Consider the following 16,598-nt stretch of genomic DNA (forward strand, 5'->3'; position numbering starts at 1 on the left):
CAGTCAACAGCCCCAGGGTGCAAACTGCGGTCTCGGAGCGAGCACGCGCAGCAACGCCGCTCCCCCCGGCCCGCCCCTGGCCCCGCCCCTGCCCGGGCCCCGGGCCCCGCCCCTGCCCGGGCCCCTGGCCCCGCCCCTGCCCGGGCCCCTGGCCCCGCCCCTGCCCGGGCCCCTGGCCCCGCCCCTGCCCGGGCCCCGGGCCCCGCCCCTGCCCGGGCCCCGGGCCCCGCCCCTAGCCCGCCCCTGGCCCCGCCTCGCGAGGGTCACAGGTCACGGGCGGGGCCGAGGCGGAAGAGCCCGCAGCCCCGGATCGAATCCTCCTGGGCTCCGCCCAGCGCCATCCCCCGGCCCCGACTCCGCCGGTCAGCGTCAAGTGACTTATGCCCCCGACCCTGAGCCCGGACCGCGAGGCGAAGAGGATCAGATCTCCGCTCGAGAATCTGAAGGCGCCCTGGTCCTGGAGGAGTTCCGTCCCAGCCCACGGTCTCCCGGCCCTGTCGGGCCCCGGTCCTCTGGAGCTTCAGGAGGCGGCCGTCAGGGTCGGGGAACATTTGGGTCTGGGGTCTCAGGGGAGGGCGGCGCCTGGGGCTGTGGTCTCGGAAAGAGCCTGCTGGAGCCAAGTGTCCCTCCCTCTTGGGACAGACCCCTCGATCCCGTGTTCATGGGGGCACCGCGGTCCCTCCTCCTGGCCCTGGCTGCTGGCCTGGCCGTTGCCCGCCCGCCCAATATCGTGCTGATCTTTGCTGACGACCTCGGCTATGGGGACCTGGGCTGCTATGGGCACCCCAGCTCTACCACCCCCAACCTGGACCAGCTGGCAGCAGGGGGGCTGCGGCTCACAGACTTCTACGTGCCTGCGTCTCTGTGCACACCCTCTCGGTAAGGAGGCGGCGGCGCCTCTTCCCCTCCATTGCTTTCCTCCCAATGGATTGCAGGAGGGCGGGAAAAACGTGTCTCTTTCTCCAGGGAAGGCCACATTTCTGCCTGCCTCACGGACTCTGTGACTTGTCCTGCAGGGCCGCCCTCCTGACCGGCCGGCTCCCAGTTCGGATGGGCATGTACCCTGGCGTCCTGGTGCCCAGCTCCCGGGGGGGCCTGCCCCTGGAGGAGGTGACCCTGGCCGAGGTCCTGGCTGCCCGAGGCTACCTCACAGGAATGGCCGGCAAGTGGCACCTTGGGGTGGGGTCTGAGGGGGCCTTCCTGCCCCCCCATCAGGGCTTCCATCGATTTCTAGGCATCCCATACTCCCATGACCAGGTAGGAGCCACCGGGGCCCTCAGCCACCCTCCCACCTCCCAGAGTCCCCCAGCCCTTGATGTTCCTGCAGCCCTGTCTGCCACCCCAGCCCTCACTGGAGCTGCCCGCCACAGGGCCCCTGCCAGAACCTGACCTGCTTCCCACCGGCCACACCCTGCGACGGTGGCTGTGACCAGGGCCTGGTCCCCATCCCACTGTTGGCCAACCTGTCCGTGGAGGCGCAGCCCCCCTGGCTGCCCAGATTAGAGGCGCGCTATGTGGCTTTCGCCCGTGACCTCATGGCCGACGCCCAGCGCCAGGATCGCCCCTTCTTCCTGTACTACGCCTCTCACGTAAGTGATCTTGGCCCCACCCCTGGCTACCCGTGACCCCTACCCAGTGCTAACTCCAGTCTTTGCCCCCAGCACACCCACTACCCTCAGTTCAGTGGGCAGAACTTTGCAGAGCGTTCAGGCCGCGGGCCATTTGGGGACTCCCTGATGGAGCTGGATGCAGCCGTGGGGACCCTGATGACAGCCATAAGGGACCTGGGGCTGCTTGAAGAGACGCTGGTCATCTTCACTGCAGACAATGGGTATGCTAGCAGGGCAGCAGGGTGCTCCCGCCCTGTCACAGACCAGGGCCCTGGGGGCCTTGCAGTTCAGCTGCTGGCCAAGAACATAGTGGGTGAGGGGGTGTCAGGAGATGCTGGCCACGTTGCAGGGACCCAAGGTGTAATTAGGAGACACAAGTGCACAGAGAACTGGTCATGGTAGGCCTGGAAGATGCCAGGCTCATGCTGGGCACCTCCAGGCAAGCCTTGTGACTTAGAGGTGTGGGGCCACTGGTCACCCTCGGTGGCTCAGAGGCCGTGGCTCCATGGCTTATGAGCTCCTCCTGTGTCCCAGACCTGAGACCATGCGTATGTCCCGAGGCGGCTGCTCTGGCCTCCTGCGGTGTGGAAAGGGAACCACCTACGAGGGCGGTGTCCGAGAGCCTGCCTTGGCCTTCTGGCCAGGTCACATCGCTCCTGGTCAGTCCGCAGGCCCTCTCCTTGGGAACTCTGGCCCCACCACCCCAACCCTGGTGGCGAACTGAGTGACTGCACAGCCTCTTGCCCCCAGGAGTGACCCATGAGCTGGCCAGCTCCCTGGACCTGCTGCCCACCCTGGCAGCCCTGGCTGGGGCCCCACTGCCCAATGTCACCTTGGATGGCTTTGACCTCAGCCCCCTGCTGCTGGGCACAGGCAAGGTAGGGCTGGTGACCCCTGATCCCAGCTCCTTGGCCCCTGTCCTGGCCCCTCCCCTGGGGTGAGTGTGGGCAGTGCCTGAAAGTCTGTGCCTCAGGGCCTCCTGCATTTAGCGGCATCCAAGTGGCGCCACCTCTCAGGTTCCTGGGGTGGGCTAGAAGCAGTGCACGTCCAGGGCCTCACACCAGGGCTGGCAGCCCCGGGTATGTGCAGTGCTCGGGGCCTGTCCCTCCCCGTGACCCCTGACTCTGCCCCCAGAGCCCTCGGCAGTCTCTCTTCTTCTACCCGTCCGACCCAGACGAGGTCCGTGGGGTTTTTGCTGTGCGGAGTGGAAAGTACAAGGCTCACTTCTTCACCCAGGGTAAACCCTCCCCGTGAATCCCTCCACCTGACCTGCTGACCCCTCCCCGGAGCCCCAGATCCCTGGCCCCTCCTTTTGCTCTTGCCCCATGCACAGAATTGGCCCCCTCCCCAGGCTCTGCCCACAGCGACACCACTGCAGACCCTGCCTGCCACGCCTCCAGCTCTCTGACTGCTCATGAGCCCCCGCTGCTCTACGACCTTTCCGAGGACCCTGGTGAGAACTACAACCTGCTGGGGGGTGTGGCCGGGGCCACCCCAGAGGTGCTACAAGCCCTGAAACAGCTTCAGCTGCTCAAGGCCCAGTTAGATGCGGCTGTGACCTTCGGCCCCAGCCAGATGGCCCGGGGCGAGGACCCCGCCCTGCAGATCTGCTGCCGTCCTGGCTGTACCCCGCACCCAGCCTGCTGCCATTGCCCAGATCCCCATGCCTGAGGGCCCCTCGGCCTGCCTGGCCATGTGAGGGCTCATCACTGTGAGCCTGTGGGGGAGGCACAGGTGTCTGGAGGGAGTTTGTACCTGATAACGTAATAACACCAGTTGAGACTTGCAGGTGTGACGGTTCGTCCAATCCTGTGGCAATGCTATGTGCCAGTGCCGGTCCCCTGTGATACAAATGAGGAAACTGAGGTGCAGAGAGATTCAGGACTTGTCCAAGACCACCCAGCCAGAAAGAGGTTGGGCTGGGATTTGAATCCTGGTGTCTTGGCTCTGGAAGCTGCCCTGGCACCTTGGTGATCTGCATGGGTCAGTGTACGCAGGCACACATCAGCCGTGAGGACGTGGGCACATCCGTTCACAGGAGCAGCGCCACATGTCTTTTAAGTGCCAGGAACGGGGCGGGAGGGTGTGAGGGCTCAGTGGCCAGAAGACTCAGAAGATGCAAAGTGCCTGAGAGACAGGATTTTCCCCAAGAAGCAGCATTCTTAGAGGCACAGGCACTGGACCTCCTTGGTTCTTATCAGAAACCTGTCTGAAGCCAGGTGATGAGTTGCACATTCCAGGTGGGGATAAGGGGCTCCTAGGAAGGCACAGCAGTAGCCCCTGAGACAGCCCTCCTGGGGCCCCTCCACCCTCCCAGGCCTCTGTATTTTACCTGTGCCCACACTTCTGTCTCCTGCCTTCACCTTTTGACCCACTAGAAAGATTCTCCACCCAGCAGACAAAGTGATCTCTTAAAAACATCTGTCGGCTGGGCACAGTGGCTCAAGCCTGCAATCCCAGCACTTTGGGAGGCCGAGGAGGGGTGGGTCTGTTAGGCCCAGTCCGTTTATTCCCCGAAGAAGACCACCAGAGTCCAGAGTTGAAGCTAAGCAGCAAGGATCTTTATTACAGGTTCGAACCTGGAACTCTCACTCACTCTCGAAATGAGAGGGTCGAGAGAGAGAGTTCCCCCACAGAGCATTAAACAATGTTATATAGTCTCAGAAGAGTGGTCATAGAATCATTATACAGATCAGATGTATGATTGGCTGGTGTTTGAACAAGGCGATTTGGCTAACTATGATTGGTTCCCGCCATTTCTGGTATCTCAGTTCAACCCTTGAGATGGAAGAGCAGTTTCTGCACAAAGGCAGTTAATTATATTGCGTCAGGTTGCACAACTGGTTTATGGCAGCATGAGTTTATCTTACTTAAGCATGTCTTGTGACCTAGCCCCAGGAAGAAAAACAGGTACTTACAGAACTTTCAAAAATTCAAAACCTCTGGTACATGCAGAGATAAGAAAGCAGAACAAAGGGTGTAGCAATAGGGAGCAAGGAGGGTGGGTATGTCTTTGTGTTTTTGTGTCCTTTTATTTGTCCTTTCAGGTCACCTGAGGTCGGGAGTTCAAGACCAGCCTGACCCACATGGAGAAACCACATCTGTACTAAAAATATAAAATTAGCCAGGTGTGGTGGTGCAGCCCTGTAATCTCAGCTACTCAGGAGGCTGAGGCAGGAGAATCACTTGAACCTGGGAGGCGGTGGTTGCGGTGAGCTGAGATCACACCATTGCACTCCAGCCTGGGCAACAAGAGAAAAACTCTGTCTCAAAAAAAAAATATCTGTTAGGCTGGGCACGGTGGTTCACTCCTGTAATCCCAGTGCTTTGGGAGGCTAAGGTGAGAGGATCGCCTGAGGCCAGGAATTCAGACCAGCTTGGGCAACATAGTGAGACCCCCAGCTCTAAAGCAATATTTGTTTTTGTTTTTTGAGATGGAGTCTTGCTCTATCGCCCAGGCTGGAGTGCAGTGGTGCGATCTCCACTCACTGCAACCTCTGCCTCCCAGATTCCAGTGATTCTCCTGCCTCAGCCTCCCTAGTAGCTGGAACTACAGGTGCGTGCCGCCATGCCCAGCTAATTTTTTTTTTATTATTTAGTAGAGACGAGATTTCACCATGTTGGCCAGGCTGGTCTAAAACTCCTGACCTCAGGTGATCCACCCGCCTCAGCCTCCCAAAGCGCTGGGATTACAGGCATGAGCCACCACGCCTGGCCAACAATATTTGTTTTAATTAGCCAGGCGTGGTGGCATTTGTCCTAGCAATTTGGGAGGCTGAGGTGGGAGGATCACTTGAGCCCAGTAGGTCGAGGCTGTAGTGAGCTATAATTGTACCACTGCACTCCAGCCTTGGGGACAGAGTGAGACCCTGTCTGTAAATAAACAAGTAAAACAGGCCAGGCTTGAGCATCTATTCCTGCTCAAAAATCCACAGGCTTCTCGGAAGAAAATCCAAACCCCCTATAGTGACCTAATTTGCCCTTGAGACCTCCACCCACGCCCCCTTCCCCTCAGTCTTAGCAGGGTGGCCTGGCTGTTCCTTCCAACAGCAATGCCCTGCCTCCATTGTTGGCCTCCTCTGCAGGGAGGGACCGTCTGAGCACCTGCCCGTGTCTGTGCAGTATGGCACACGGATGCCAGGCTCACATGCATGCCCAGGTGGCCAGTCACACACCAGGTGTGCTCCCTCAGTGTTGGCGAAGTGAGAGGAGCATGCCCTCTGGGTGTTCAGACACCTCCCCATGGCAAACGCTGTTCATTGCCACCAGACAGCCACCTCCTTCCTTATGGGCTCCCATTTTCAGTGCTGGGCAAAGGTCCCTTGATCTGGGAGTTGCAGCCTCTTTCTCTTCAAGGAGGGCGGTGACCAGCCTGAGCCAGTCAATCCAGTGATTGGTTCAGGAGCAGCCTGTGACAGGAGTCTTGGTAGCGAATGACTGGGGCAGCCCTGGGGGTGAGGAGCTTGTGCAGCAAGTCACAGGCCTCGACTGGATGCTGGGCAGCTGCTAACCTGGTGTCTCCAGCTGTCTACCTGGAGAGCTCCAAGCTCTAATGCTAGGAGAAAATAAGCCCTGCCTGTTGAAGCCACTGCTAGTGAGGGTTCTGTTATTTGCAGCCAAAAGCCTTGCTGGAGTGTGGCCTCTGAATGGTTTGTGTGGCGGGCACGTGTGCCCGTGTGAGCCTGTGGTGTCAGACAGTGTGCTGAGGACCCACCGTGCAACTGTTTCAACCCTTTTCATCTGGTTTGAGGGCTGCACTGACCACACCCCAAATCCTGCTGTGTTTGGAATCACCCCCATAAGGTGGTGGTTTCCTTGGGGTGCCCAGCAGCCCCTGAAGCTGGCACACAGAGGGCCCTCATGCACTTGTCTGGTGGTGTTGGCCCCAGGTGGCTACGTAAAAAGTAAAGTAGAGGTTCCTCTTCAGACTTTCCTCCCCGTCTAGGAGTAAATAGTAACTTCTCTTAAAAGCAAAATTTATTCAAAGACCTGTACTAACATTCTTAAATAACTGCTGTAATAAAGAAATCAATGTACTTTGTGTTCTTAGCTCCCACAATGTAGCCTAATTATTTACCCTGGAGGCTTATACTGGTCCAAGCAAGCATTAGGCCATAGCCTGTTCCTCTTCCTTATTTGAAGGTGTTTTTACCTTTATCAGCATTCCACAAGTTACTTCCTCCTTCCTTTGTTCTCTTTGCCTCTTTTAAAAAGCTCTAAGATGGCCGGGCGCGGTGGCTCAAGCCTGTAATCCCAGCACTTTGGGAGGCCGAGGCGGGCGGATCACAAGGTCAGGAGATCGAGACCACAGTGAAACCCCGTCTCTACTAAAAATACAAAAAAATTAGCCGGGCGCGGTGGCGGGCGCCTGTAGTCCCAGCTACTCAGGAGGCTGAGGCAGGAGAATGGCGGGAACCCGGGAGGCGGAGCTTGCATTGAGCTGAGATCGCGCCACTGCACTCCAGCCTGGGCAACAGCGTGAGACTCAGTCTCAAAAAAAAAAAAAAAAAAGCTCTAAGTTGCTAGCCAATCGGGACAAATACAGAACGTGAGGTCCCGTTCCAACCAATGGAAACCGGACACAGCAGTAGGGGGGACACGTCAGGTTATAAATGACCCTGCTCCTTTGTTCGGTGTACTCTCGTGGCAGAACTGCTGGCGAGTGTGCCCTTTCTGCAGAAAGTATAAAAATGGCCTTCTGAGAAAATTAATGTTCAAATGCTGTTTCTTTACAGCACCGAGGAACAAGCATTTCAAACGGTGCTGTGGTTCCAGGGGAGGGCAGAGAGGAACTGAACTGGAGGCATGATTCCAGTATCACATGGGAAGACCAAACCCTCTAGCAAGAACTAGATGAATACTAACACCCAAGCACAGTCTTCAGGCACCTCCTCCAGCTCTGCTGCTCCACTTCCTCTCACTTGGGTAGTGTGCATAACTGAGTTAATCCCACCCGTGTTTATGCATCAGCACCGTGCAGTGCTGGATATGGAGTTGTCAGAGGAGACCCACCCTGCACTCACTAGACTTACAGTCTAGCAAAGAAGATGAACTTAATCCCGGGATGTCAGATGCACCTGAGATTTCAGTGTGATAGAAGTCACTGCCTCTGGTAGGGTGGGGTGTGTGGAACTGCCTGACCAGGGACACCAGAGAACCTGTGGGTGCTACAAATGTTCCAAATCTTAAGGGGTCATAACATGATGCATGCATATATATAAAGCAATCAGCCCACACACGTAAGATGTGCATACTTTATGACGTCATTGCGTATTTTCTATTTCAGTAACAATCTAACCATGATAAATGCTACAAAGGAAGGGTACCTGGTCTTACAAGAACATAGCCAAGAGGTGGGGGTGGAAGGATAAATGAGCCAGTCAGGAATGCCTCCCATTGAGCTCTGAGGAGGGTGTTCAAATGCACTCTGCACCCAAGGTTGGAAAGAGAAGCAGATGTTCCCATCCCCCATTCGGCTTTTGGTTTTGCTCTGATTTGTTTGTGTTCAGAAATGCTTGTTTTTCATCAGTTAGCTGTTTTAGCCGGTTGCACCCTCCTCACACAGGCATGTGCACGTATGCGTATGTGCACGTGTATGCATACAGAAATACGCACACATGCACACTCACATTCATGTGCACGCAGGCACATGCATACACATGCATCCGGGGATGCATGCCCCCCAGAGATGTATGCACGTGAACACACAAGGACTCACACATGTGCACACAAGCATGCATATACGTGCATATTTGCACTGACATGCACACTGTTACTGTGGCCCCAAATGCCACAATTCCCTGCGCTTGCCTTTCTTCACAGCCACAGAACAGCCCCTTCCTGTGAGCCTAAGAGAATCCATTCACCAGGCTGGCAGCCATCCATTCCCACAGAGCAGCTTCCTCAGGGAGCTCCGTGTCCTCTCGAAGGGGCTAAGTGTGTTTTGAAATGGGCAGAACAAACAAACAAGTTGATTCTGTGGTTTCCCCTCAGGTGCGTTAGGAAGGAAGAGGGGATATCCGGAGCCCAAGTGATCGCATGAGTGACAGGGTAAGAGGAGGCTCCTGCGGGGAAACTCTTCTCCCCTCCCCTCCCTGGGGCCCCTCCTTGCCCGTGTGCTTGTCTGTCCCTCAAGTGGCCAGAAGGGGGAGCCCAGGGAACGTTTCAATGGAACAATGTTTAAATTCACCTCGGAATTTTTTTTTTTTTTCTTTTTTGGGACGGAGTCTTGCTCTGTCTGTCGCCCAGGCTGGAGTGCAATGGCGCAATCTCAGCTCGCTGCAACCTCCACATCCCCGGTTCAAGCGATTCTCCTGCCTCAGCCTCCCAAGTAGCTGGGGTTACAGGCATGCACCACCATGCCGGGCTAATTTTGTATTTTTTAGTAGAGACGGGGTTTCTCCATGTTGGTCAGGCTGGTCTCGAACTCCCAACTTTAGGTGATCTGCCCACCTTGGCCTCTCAAAGTGCTGGGATTACAGGTGTAAGCCACTGTGCCCAGCACCTCTGAATATTTTTAATTACAAAAATAATGCGTACTCATTAGAGAAACTCAAGTAATGCCCACTCATCTCAGTCCCAGGTAGCCAATGCTATCAGTCTGGGGCTTGGGGGGCGGGCACACGCCACATTGTTCTCCACATTCATGCAAATTATGTATTTTGGCCCCAGGCGTTGATTCAACTCTAACCTCATGCCCTGCTGCACCCTGGACACTGCCTCTCAGCTGGCTGATGTGTCCCCTCCCCTTTGTAACCCTGAGCCTGGTGCAGGGGGGGTCAGCAGTAATGAAGGGGGGAGTGCATTTATTTATGCCCCCTCCAGCCTCCTTGGCTCCTTTGTGTGAAGGACAAGAGCCTTCCTTGCGGATGCAGCACATGGTGAAATCCGGTCTCTACTAGAATACAAAAAATGGGCCCAGCGGTGCCTGTAATCCCAGCTACTCAGGAGGCTAAGATAGGAGAATCACTTGAACCCTGGAGGCGGACGTTGCAGTGAGCTGAGATTGCGCCACTGCACTCCAGCCTGGGCGACAGAGCAAGACTCAGTCTCAAAAACAAACAAACAAAAAAGAACAAAGAAAGAAAGTGCGGCAGCCTTATTGGTGATATGGAGAAAATTTAAGTGGTCTGCATAGAAGATCAAACCAGCGAAGACCTTTCCTTAACCCAAAGTCTACTCCAGAGCGAGGCTCTGCTTCTCTCTGATTCTGTGAGAGCTGGGAGAGACGACGAGGCTGCAGAAGAAAAGCTGGAAGGTAGCACAGGTCGGTTCATATGATTTGAGGAAAGAAGCCGTCTCCACAATGTGAAAGTACAGGGTGAGGCAGCAGGTGCTGATGGAGAAGCTGCAGCAAGTTCTCCAGAAGATCTAGCTGAGGTAAGTGATGAGGGCGGCTACAGTAAACAATAGATTTTCAATGTACACAATTTTTTTTTTGGAGACGGAGTTTCGCTCTGTCGGCCCAGGCTGGAGTGCAGTGGCACAATCTTGGCTCACCACAACCTCCGCTCCTGGGTTCAAGCGATTCTCCTGTCTCAACCTCCCAACCGAGTAGCTGGGATTACAGGCATGCGCCACTGCGCCCGGCACCATCTATGACTTTCAGAGCTAGAGAGAAGTCAATGCCTGATTTTAAAGCTTCAAAGGACAGGCTGACTCTCTTGTTAGGGGCTAATGCAGCTGGTGGCTTTAAGCTGAATGCTCATTTACCGTTTGGAAAATCCCAGGGCCCTTAAGAAAGATGCTAGGCTGGGCACGGTGGCTCACACCTGTAATCCCAGCACTTTGGGAGGCTGAGGCAGGCAGATCGCCTGAGGTCAGGAGCTCGAGACGAGCCTGGCCAACATGGAGAAACCCCATCTTTACTAAAAATACAAAATTAGCCAGGCATGGTGGTGTGTACCTGTAATCCCAGCTACTCGGGAGGCTGAGCAGGGAGGATCGCTTGAACCCGGGAGGTGGAGGTTGTGGTAAGCTGAAATCACGCCACTGCACTCCAGCCTGGGCAACGAGAGCGAAACTCTGTCTCAAAATAAAAAAGAAAAGAAAAGAAAAGAAAGATACTAAATCCACTCTGCCTGTGCACTATAAATGGAACAGCAAAGCCTAGAAGACAGTACATCTGTTTATGGCCTGATTTAATGAATACTTTAAGCACACTGTTGAGACCTACTGCTCGGAAAAAAAATATTCCTTTCAAAATATTGCTGCTCATTGACAATGTCCCTGTCACCCAAGGGCTTTGATGGAGATGTACACGGAGATCGATGTTGTTTTCATGCTGCTAACACAACATCCATTCTGCAGCCCATGGATCGAGGAGTCATTTCTACTTTCAAGTCATATCATTTAAGAAATATATTTCATGACCAGGCGCTGTGGCTCACACCTGTAATCCCAGCACTTTGGGAGGCCAAGGTGGGTGGATCGCCTGAGGTCCGGAGTTCGAGACTAGCCTGACCAACATGGTGAAACCCTGTCTCTACTAAAAACACAAAAAAATTTAGCCAGGCAGGGTGGTGTGCACCTGTAATCCCAGCTACTTGGGAGGCTGAGGCAGGAGAATCGCTTGAACCCGGGAGGCAGAGAGATTGCAGTGAGCTGAGACCGTGCCACATTGCCCTCTAGTCTGGGCAACAAGAACAAAACTCCGTCTCAAAAAACAAAAAACAAAAAAACCATTTCAGGCTGGGCGTGGTGGCACATGCCTGTAATCCCAGCACTTTGGGAGGCTGGGGTGGGCAGATCACCTGAGGTCAGGAGTTAGAGATCAGCCTGGCCAACATGGCAAAACACGGTCTTACTAAAAACACAGAAATTAGCCAGGCGTAGTGGTAAGCACCTGTAATCCCAGCTATTTGGGAGGCTGAGGCAGGAGAATCACTTGAACCTGGTAGGAGGAGGTTGCAGTGAGCCAAGATTGCGTCGCTGCACTCCAGCCTGGGCAAGAGAGTGAGACTCTGTCTCAAAAAAAAAAAAAAAAAAAAAAAATTACATTTCATAAAGCCATAGCTGTGATGGTGATTCCTCTAATGGGTCTGTGCAAAGTCCACTGAAAACCTTCTGGAAGGCACTCACCATTCTAGACACCATTAAGAATATTCATGATGGCTGGACGCAGTGGCTCACATCTGTAATCCCAGCACTTTGTGGGGCTGAGGCAGGCAGATCACTAGGTCAGGAGATGGAGACCACTCTGGCTAACATGGTGAAACCCCATCTCTACTAAAATTACAAAAAATTAGCCGGGCGTGGTGGTGGGCGCCTGTAGTCCCAGCTACTCGGGAGGCTGAGGCAGAAGAATGGCGTGAACCCGGGAGGCGGAGCTTGCAGTGAGCTGAGATCACGTCACTGCACTCCAGCCTGGGCGACAGAGCGAGACTCCGTCTCAAAAAAAAAAAAAAAAAAAAGAATATTCATAATATTCATGATTCACAGGAAGAGGTCAAAATATCATCATTAACAGGGCTTGAAATAAGTTGATTCTAACCCTGATGGATGACTTTGAGGTGACAAGTCCAAGTGGAGGAAGTAACGGCAGATGTGTTGAAAATATAATCATAGCAAGATAATTAGAGTTCAGCGTGGAACCTGAAGATGTGACTGAATTGCTGCCATCTCAGGAGAAAACTTGAACCGATGAAAAATTGATTCTTATGGACAAAGAAAGTTTTTTTTTCTTGTTTATTTATTTATTCTGGTAGAGACGGGGGTCTCACCATGTTGTACAGGCTGGTCTTGAACTCCTGGGCTCAAGTGATTCTCCTGCCTCGGCCTCCCAAATTACAGGGATTACAGGCGTGAGCCACCGTGCCTGGCTGAAAGTGGTTTCTTGAGATAGAATCTACTCTTGGTGAAGATGCTATGGACATTGTTGAAATGACAACAAAGGATTAGAATATTACACAGGGCTGAGTGCAGTAGCTCAGGCCTGTAATCCCAACACTTTGGGAGGCTGAAGTGGGAGGATTGCTTGAGACCAGGAATTTGAGACCTGCCTGGACAACATAGTGAGACCCCATCTGTTTAAAAAAAAAAAAAAAAACGTTAGCTAGGCGTGGCGGCACTTGCTTTAGGTCCTAGCTACCCGGGAAGCTAAGGTGGGAGGATCACTTGAACCCAGGATATCCAGGCTGCAGTGAGCCATTACTGTACCACCGCACTCCAGCCTAAGCAACAGAGCGAGACCCTGTCTCTTAAAAAAGAAGAAAAAAGAATATTCCATAAACTTAGTTGGTAAAGCAGCAGCAGGGTTTGAGAGGATTGACTTCAATTTTGAGAGAAGTTCTACTGTGAATAAAATGCTATCAAATGGCGTCACATGTTGTAGAGAAATCTTTCGTGAAAGAGTCAGTGTGGCAAACTTCATTGTCTTAAGAAATTGCCACAGCTGCTCCAACCTTCAGCAACCACAACCCCAATCAGTCAACAGCCGTCAGAGTTGAGGCAATACCTTCTACCAGCAAAAAGATTATGACTCACTGAAGGCTGAGATGATCATTGGCATTTTTTTTTTTTTTTTTTTTGAGACGGAGTCTCGCTTTGTCGCCCAGGCTGGAGTGCAGTGGCCGGATCTCAGCTCACTGCAAGCTCCGCCTCCCGGGTTCACGCCATTCTCCTGCCTCAGCCTCCCGAGTAGCTGGGACTACAGGCGCCCGCCACCTCGCCCGGCTAGTTTTTTGTATTTTTAGTAGAGACGGGGTTTCACCATATTAGCCAGGGTGGTCTCGATCTCCTGACCTCGTGATCCGCCCGTCTCGGCCTCCCAAAGTGCTGGGATTACAGGCTTGAGCCACCGCGCCCGGCCTTTTTGGCATTTTTTTAAGCAATGAGGTATTTTCTTTTTTTCTTTGACACGGAGTCTCGCTCTGACACCCAGGCTGGAGTGCAGTGGCATGGTCTTGGCTTGCTGCAGCCTCTGCCTCCTAGGTTCAAGCAATTCTCCTGCCTCAGCCTCCAGAGTAGCTGGGACTACAGGCGCCGCCACCACCCCTGGCTAATTTTTTATATTTTTAGTAGAGATGAAGCTTCGTCATGGTGGCCAGGGTGGTCTCAATCTCCTGACCTTGTGATCCACCCGCCTGGGTCTCTCGAAGTGCTGGGATTACAGGCGTGAGTCACCAAGCCCAGTCCTTTTTTATTTTTGTTTTGATACGGAGTTTTGCTAACCCTAAACTCCTGGGCTCAAGCGATCCGCTTTCATTGGCCTCCCAGAGTGCTGAGATTACAGGCATGAGCCACCACTCCCAGCCAACATAACTTTTATATACACTGGAAAACAGAAAATTTGTGTGACTCACTTTATTTCAATCTTAGTTTCGTTGTGGTGGTCTAGAACCAAACCTGCAAAATCTCCAAGGTATGCCTTCAACAACCTCTGCTATTTTGCTTTTATCTTTTGCCTTAAATTATTCTTGATTCCCCTAACCTCCCTCTTCCTTCAACTCTCATGTGGAAGGGAGACTGGAAAAAATACACCAAAATATTAGGAACAGTTATCTCTGGGTTGTAAAAATACGGTTGATTTTAGCCTTTCTTCTATCATCTGCAGTCTCCAAAATGTCTATAATGACATGTGTTACTCTTTAATAGGGAAAGTAATGTTTTTAAAAATAGAGAGATCTTACTTTTATGGTGTTTATAAAAATAATAACTTACTCAAGCACTGCCCTTGGCCTGTCTGACTGGCAGATTCATTTAAGCCTCATGATAACTTTATGGGGTGGTCTTTTTATTGTGGCCAAAATAACTTTTTTACTTGAGTTTGATTAATTTACCTTAACTTTTTTATTTTTAGTTTTTCTGTGGATATTTCTATTTGCACTTGGAGATCTCTAATAAGCAGCAAATACTTAAGAAAAAAAAAAGACATATTTGCTGCAGGAAAAAAAGGAAGAGAAACACCCTCGGCTCAACTTCAGCAAGAACGACTTTTAACATTTTTGTGTTTCCTTTCAGCATTTTTCAACACATAGTTGCTAGAATGCTACATATGACCCTGCCTATTTTCTTTCCTTCTTTCTTTCTTTCTTTCTTTCTTTTTCTTTCTTTCTCTTTCTTTTTCTTTCTTTCTCTTTCTTTTTCTTTCTTTCTTTCTCTCTTTCTTTTCTTTCTTTCTTTCTCTCTCTTTCTTTCTTTCGCTCTCGCTCTCTTTCCTTCTTTCTTTCTTTTTCTTTCTTTCACTCTTGCTCTCTCTTTTCTTTTCTTTTCGTTGTTGTGTCCGGGTGTTGCTCTTTTCAGTCAGAGTGCAGTGGCATGATCATGGCTCACTGCAGCCTCAACCTCCTAGGTTCAAGTTTTCCTCCTACCTCACCCACCCAAGTAGCTGGGACTACAGGCGTGTGCCACCACACCTGGATAATTTTTGTATTTTTTTTGTAGAGATAGGGGTTTCGCTATGTTGCTCAGGCTGATCTCGAACTCCTGGCCTCAAGGGATCTGCCCGCCTCAGCCTCCCAAACTGCTAAGATTACACAGTAGCAAGAGCTACTGTGCCCGGGAATTTACTTTCACTTAATAGCATAACAGAAATTTTCTGTATAATTACAAACATTGGCAAGCACACTTTTTTTTACATCTGCCCAATATTTCAATTAGGTAAATATACCTTAATCAATTAACCCTATTGGTCAATATTCAGATTACTTTTATGCTTACATTATTTCAAAGAAGAATGCAATAAACACTTTTCTGTAGAATGCGTTTTATTTAGGATGCCATCCTTGGGCTAGATTGGCGGAAGTTGGAGGCATCACGCAGCGCCTCCTGCCTGTGAGCCAGGAGATCTGCCAGGTTCTGGGAGGACCTAAGGTCAACAGCCAAGCCTGCTCTCTGGGCTCACAGTCAGCAGTCGCTACCAGGAGAGCAAGCAGGAGCAAGTCCTCAGACAGCCAGAGGCCAGGGCCCGGGAGCGCCCGCAAGGACGGGAGGTCACCCAGTGACAAACAGGGAAGGGCAGCAGGTGCACCCAGGAACTCAGAGGCTCCCAGAGCAGAAGTGGGATGCAGGGGGTGGGGGCAGGTCATGCTGAGGTTCAACAGGGACCTGCTTCGGAGCTGACCAGGGAGAGGGATCTGCTGAGGCTTCTGTTTAACAACCCTGGCCTGGGTGTGGGTGCAAGTGGATTTGCAGGTGCAGTGAGGCAGCGGCGGGAGCAGGCTTTTTGTTGCACGAAGATCCGGGAAAGTCAGGGTAGTTTGGTCCAGGCAGAGGAGGGGGAAATGGAGCCAAGGGCAGACGTAAAGGTGCTGGGGTGAGGATAAGGGTGACAGGAGGGAGGAGTCTGGGGTGACCAAGGCCTACAGCTCAGGTGACTGGGAAAAATCATCAAACAGAACATAGATGAATGCAGGGGTGGGGGGAAGGCTTCTGTGAGTCTGAAGTGACTGTGAGTGGCACCCTCCGGCCAGCCACAGCGGCCCTCACAGCTCATTCTTCGGAGCACCGGCCCAGTGATCAGCCGAAGAAGTGCCCCTGGAGGTCAGCTGGATCTGGCTAGTGGTCGGCACAGGGGGCGGCCGCCAGGGCCCTGAGCACAGGGAAACCCTCGAAACGGTGGGAGGGATAAAGCCAGCGAGGGAGACCCCAAAACCGACCAAGCCCGGGATGGGGCGTGGAGGGCGGCCAAGCTCAAGAAGACTGTGAGATTGGAGAAGGAGCTGCAGAGGTGGAAGGCAGACAGGTGAAGGACTCACGAGCATGTCCAACAACCGTCCTAAGGGCCGGCGGGAGGGAAAGTTTAACCACAAGAGAACTGGAGACACGTTGGGGGGCGGGGCCAGGCCGGGCAGGGGCGGGACCAGACCGGGCAGGGGCGGGGCCAGGCCGGGCAGGGGCGGGACCAGACCGGTCAGGGGCGGGGCCAGGCCGGGCAGGGGCGGGGCCAGGCTGGGCAGGGGCGGGGCCAGGCCGGGCACGGGCGGAGACGGGGGCGCCAGGGGGCAGGGCCTGGAGGATTCTCACCGAAGAGGAAGAGCAGAGGGAGGA

General features: G+C 53.2%; 2 protein-coding genes across 2 annotated transcripts in view; both read left to right on the top strand.

The window, feature by feature from the left end:
- SYCE3 (synaptonemal complex central element protein 3) overlaps positions 1–16,598 on the top strand; it is a 161,056-nt gene that overhangs the window by 76,144 nt on the left and 68,314 nt on the right. The gene's annotated exons all lie outside the window — the stretch shown is intronic.
- ARSA (arylsulfatase A) lies at positions 266–3,398 on the top strand. Its single transcript, XM_050745767.1, has 8 exons — positions 266–879; positions 1,017–1,257; positions 1,371–1,589; positions 1,662–1,831; positions 2,145–2,269; positions 2,361–2,488; positions 2,745–2,847; positions 2,962–3,398. The coding sequence occupies exons 1-8, from the start codon at positions 662–664 to the stop codon at positions 3,279–3,281; spliced, it is 1,524 nt and encodes a 507-aa protein (XP_050601724.1). The 5' UTR covers positions 266–661; the 3' UTR covers positions 3,282–3,398.

The sequence above is a fragment of the Macaca thibetana genome, chromosome 10, assembly GCF_024542745.1.
Source record: "Macaca thibetana thibetana isolate TM-01 chromosome 10, ASM2454274v1, whole genome shotgun sequence".
Lineage (NCBI taxonomy): Eukaryota > Metazoa > Chordata > Mammalia > Primates > Cercopithecidae > Macaca > Macaca thibetana.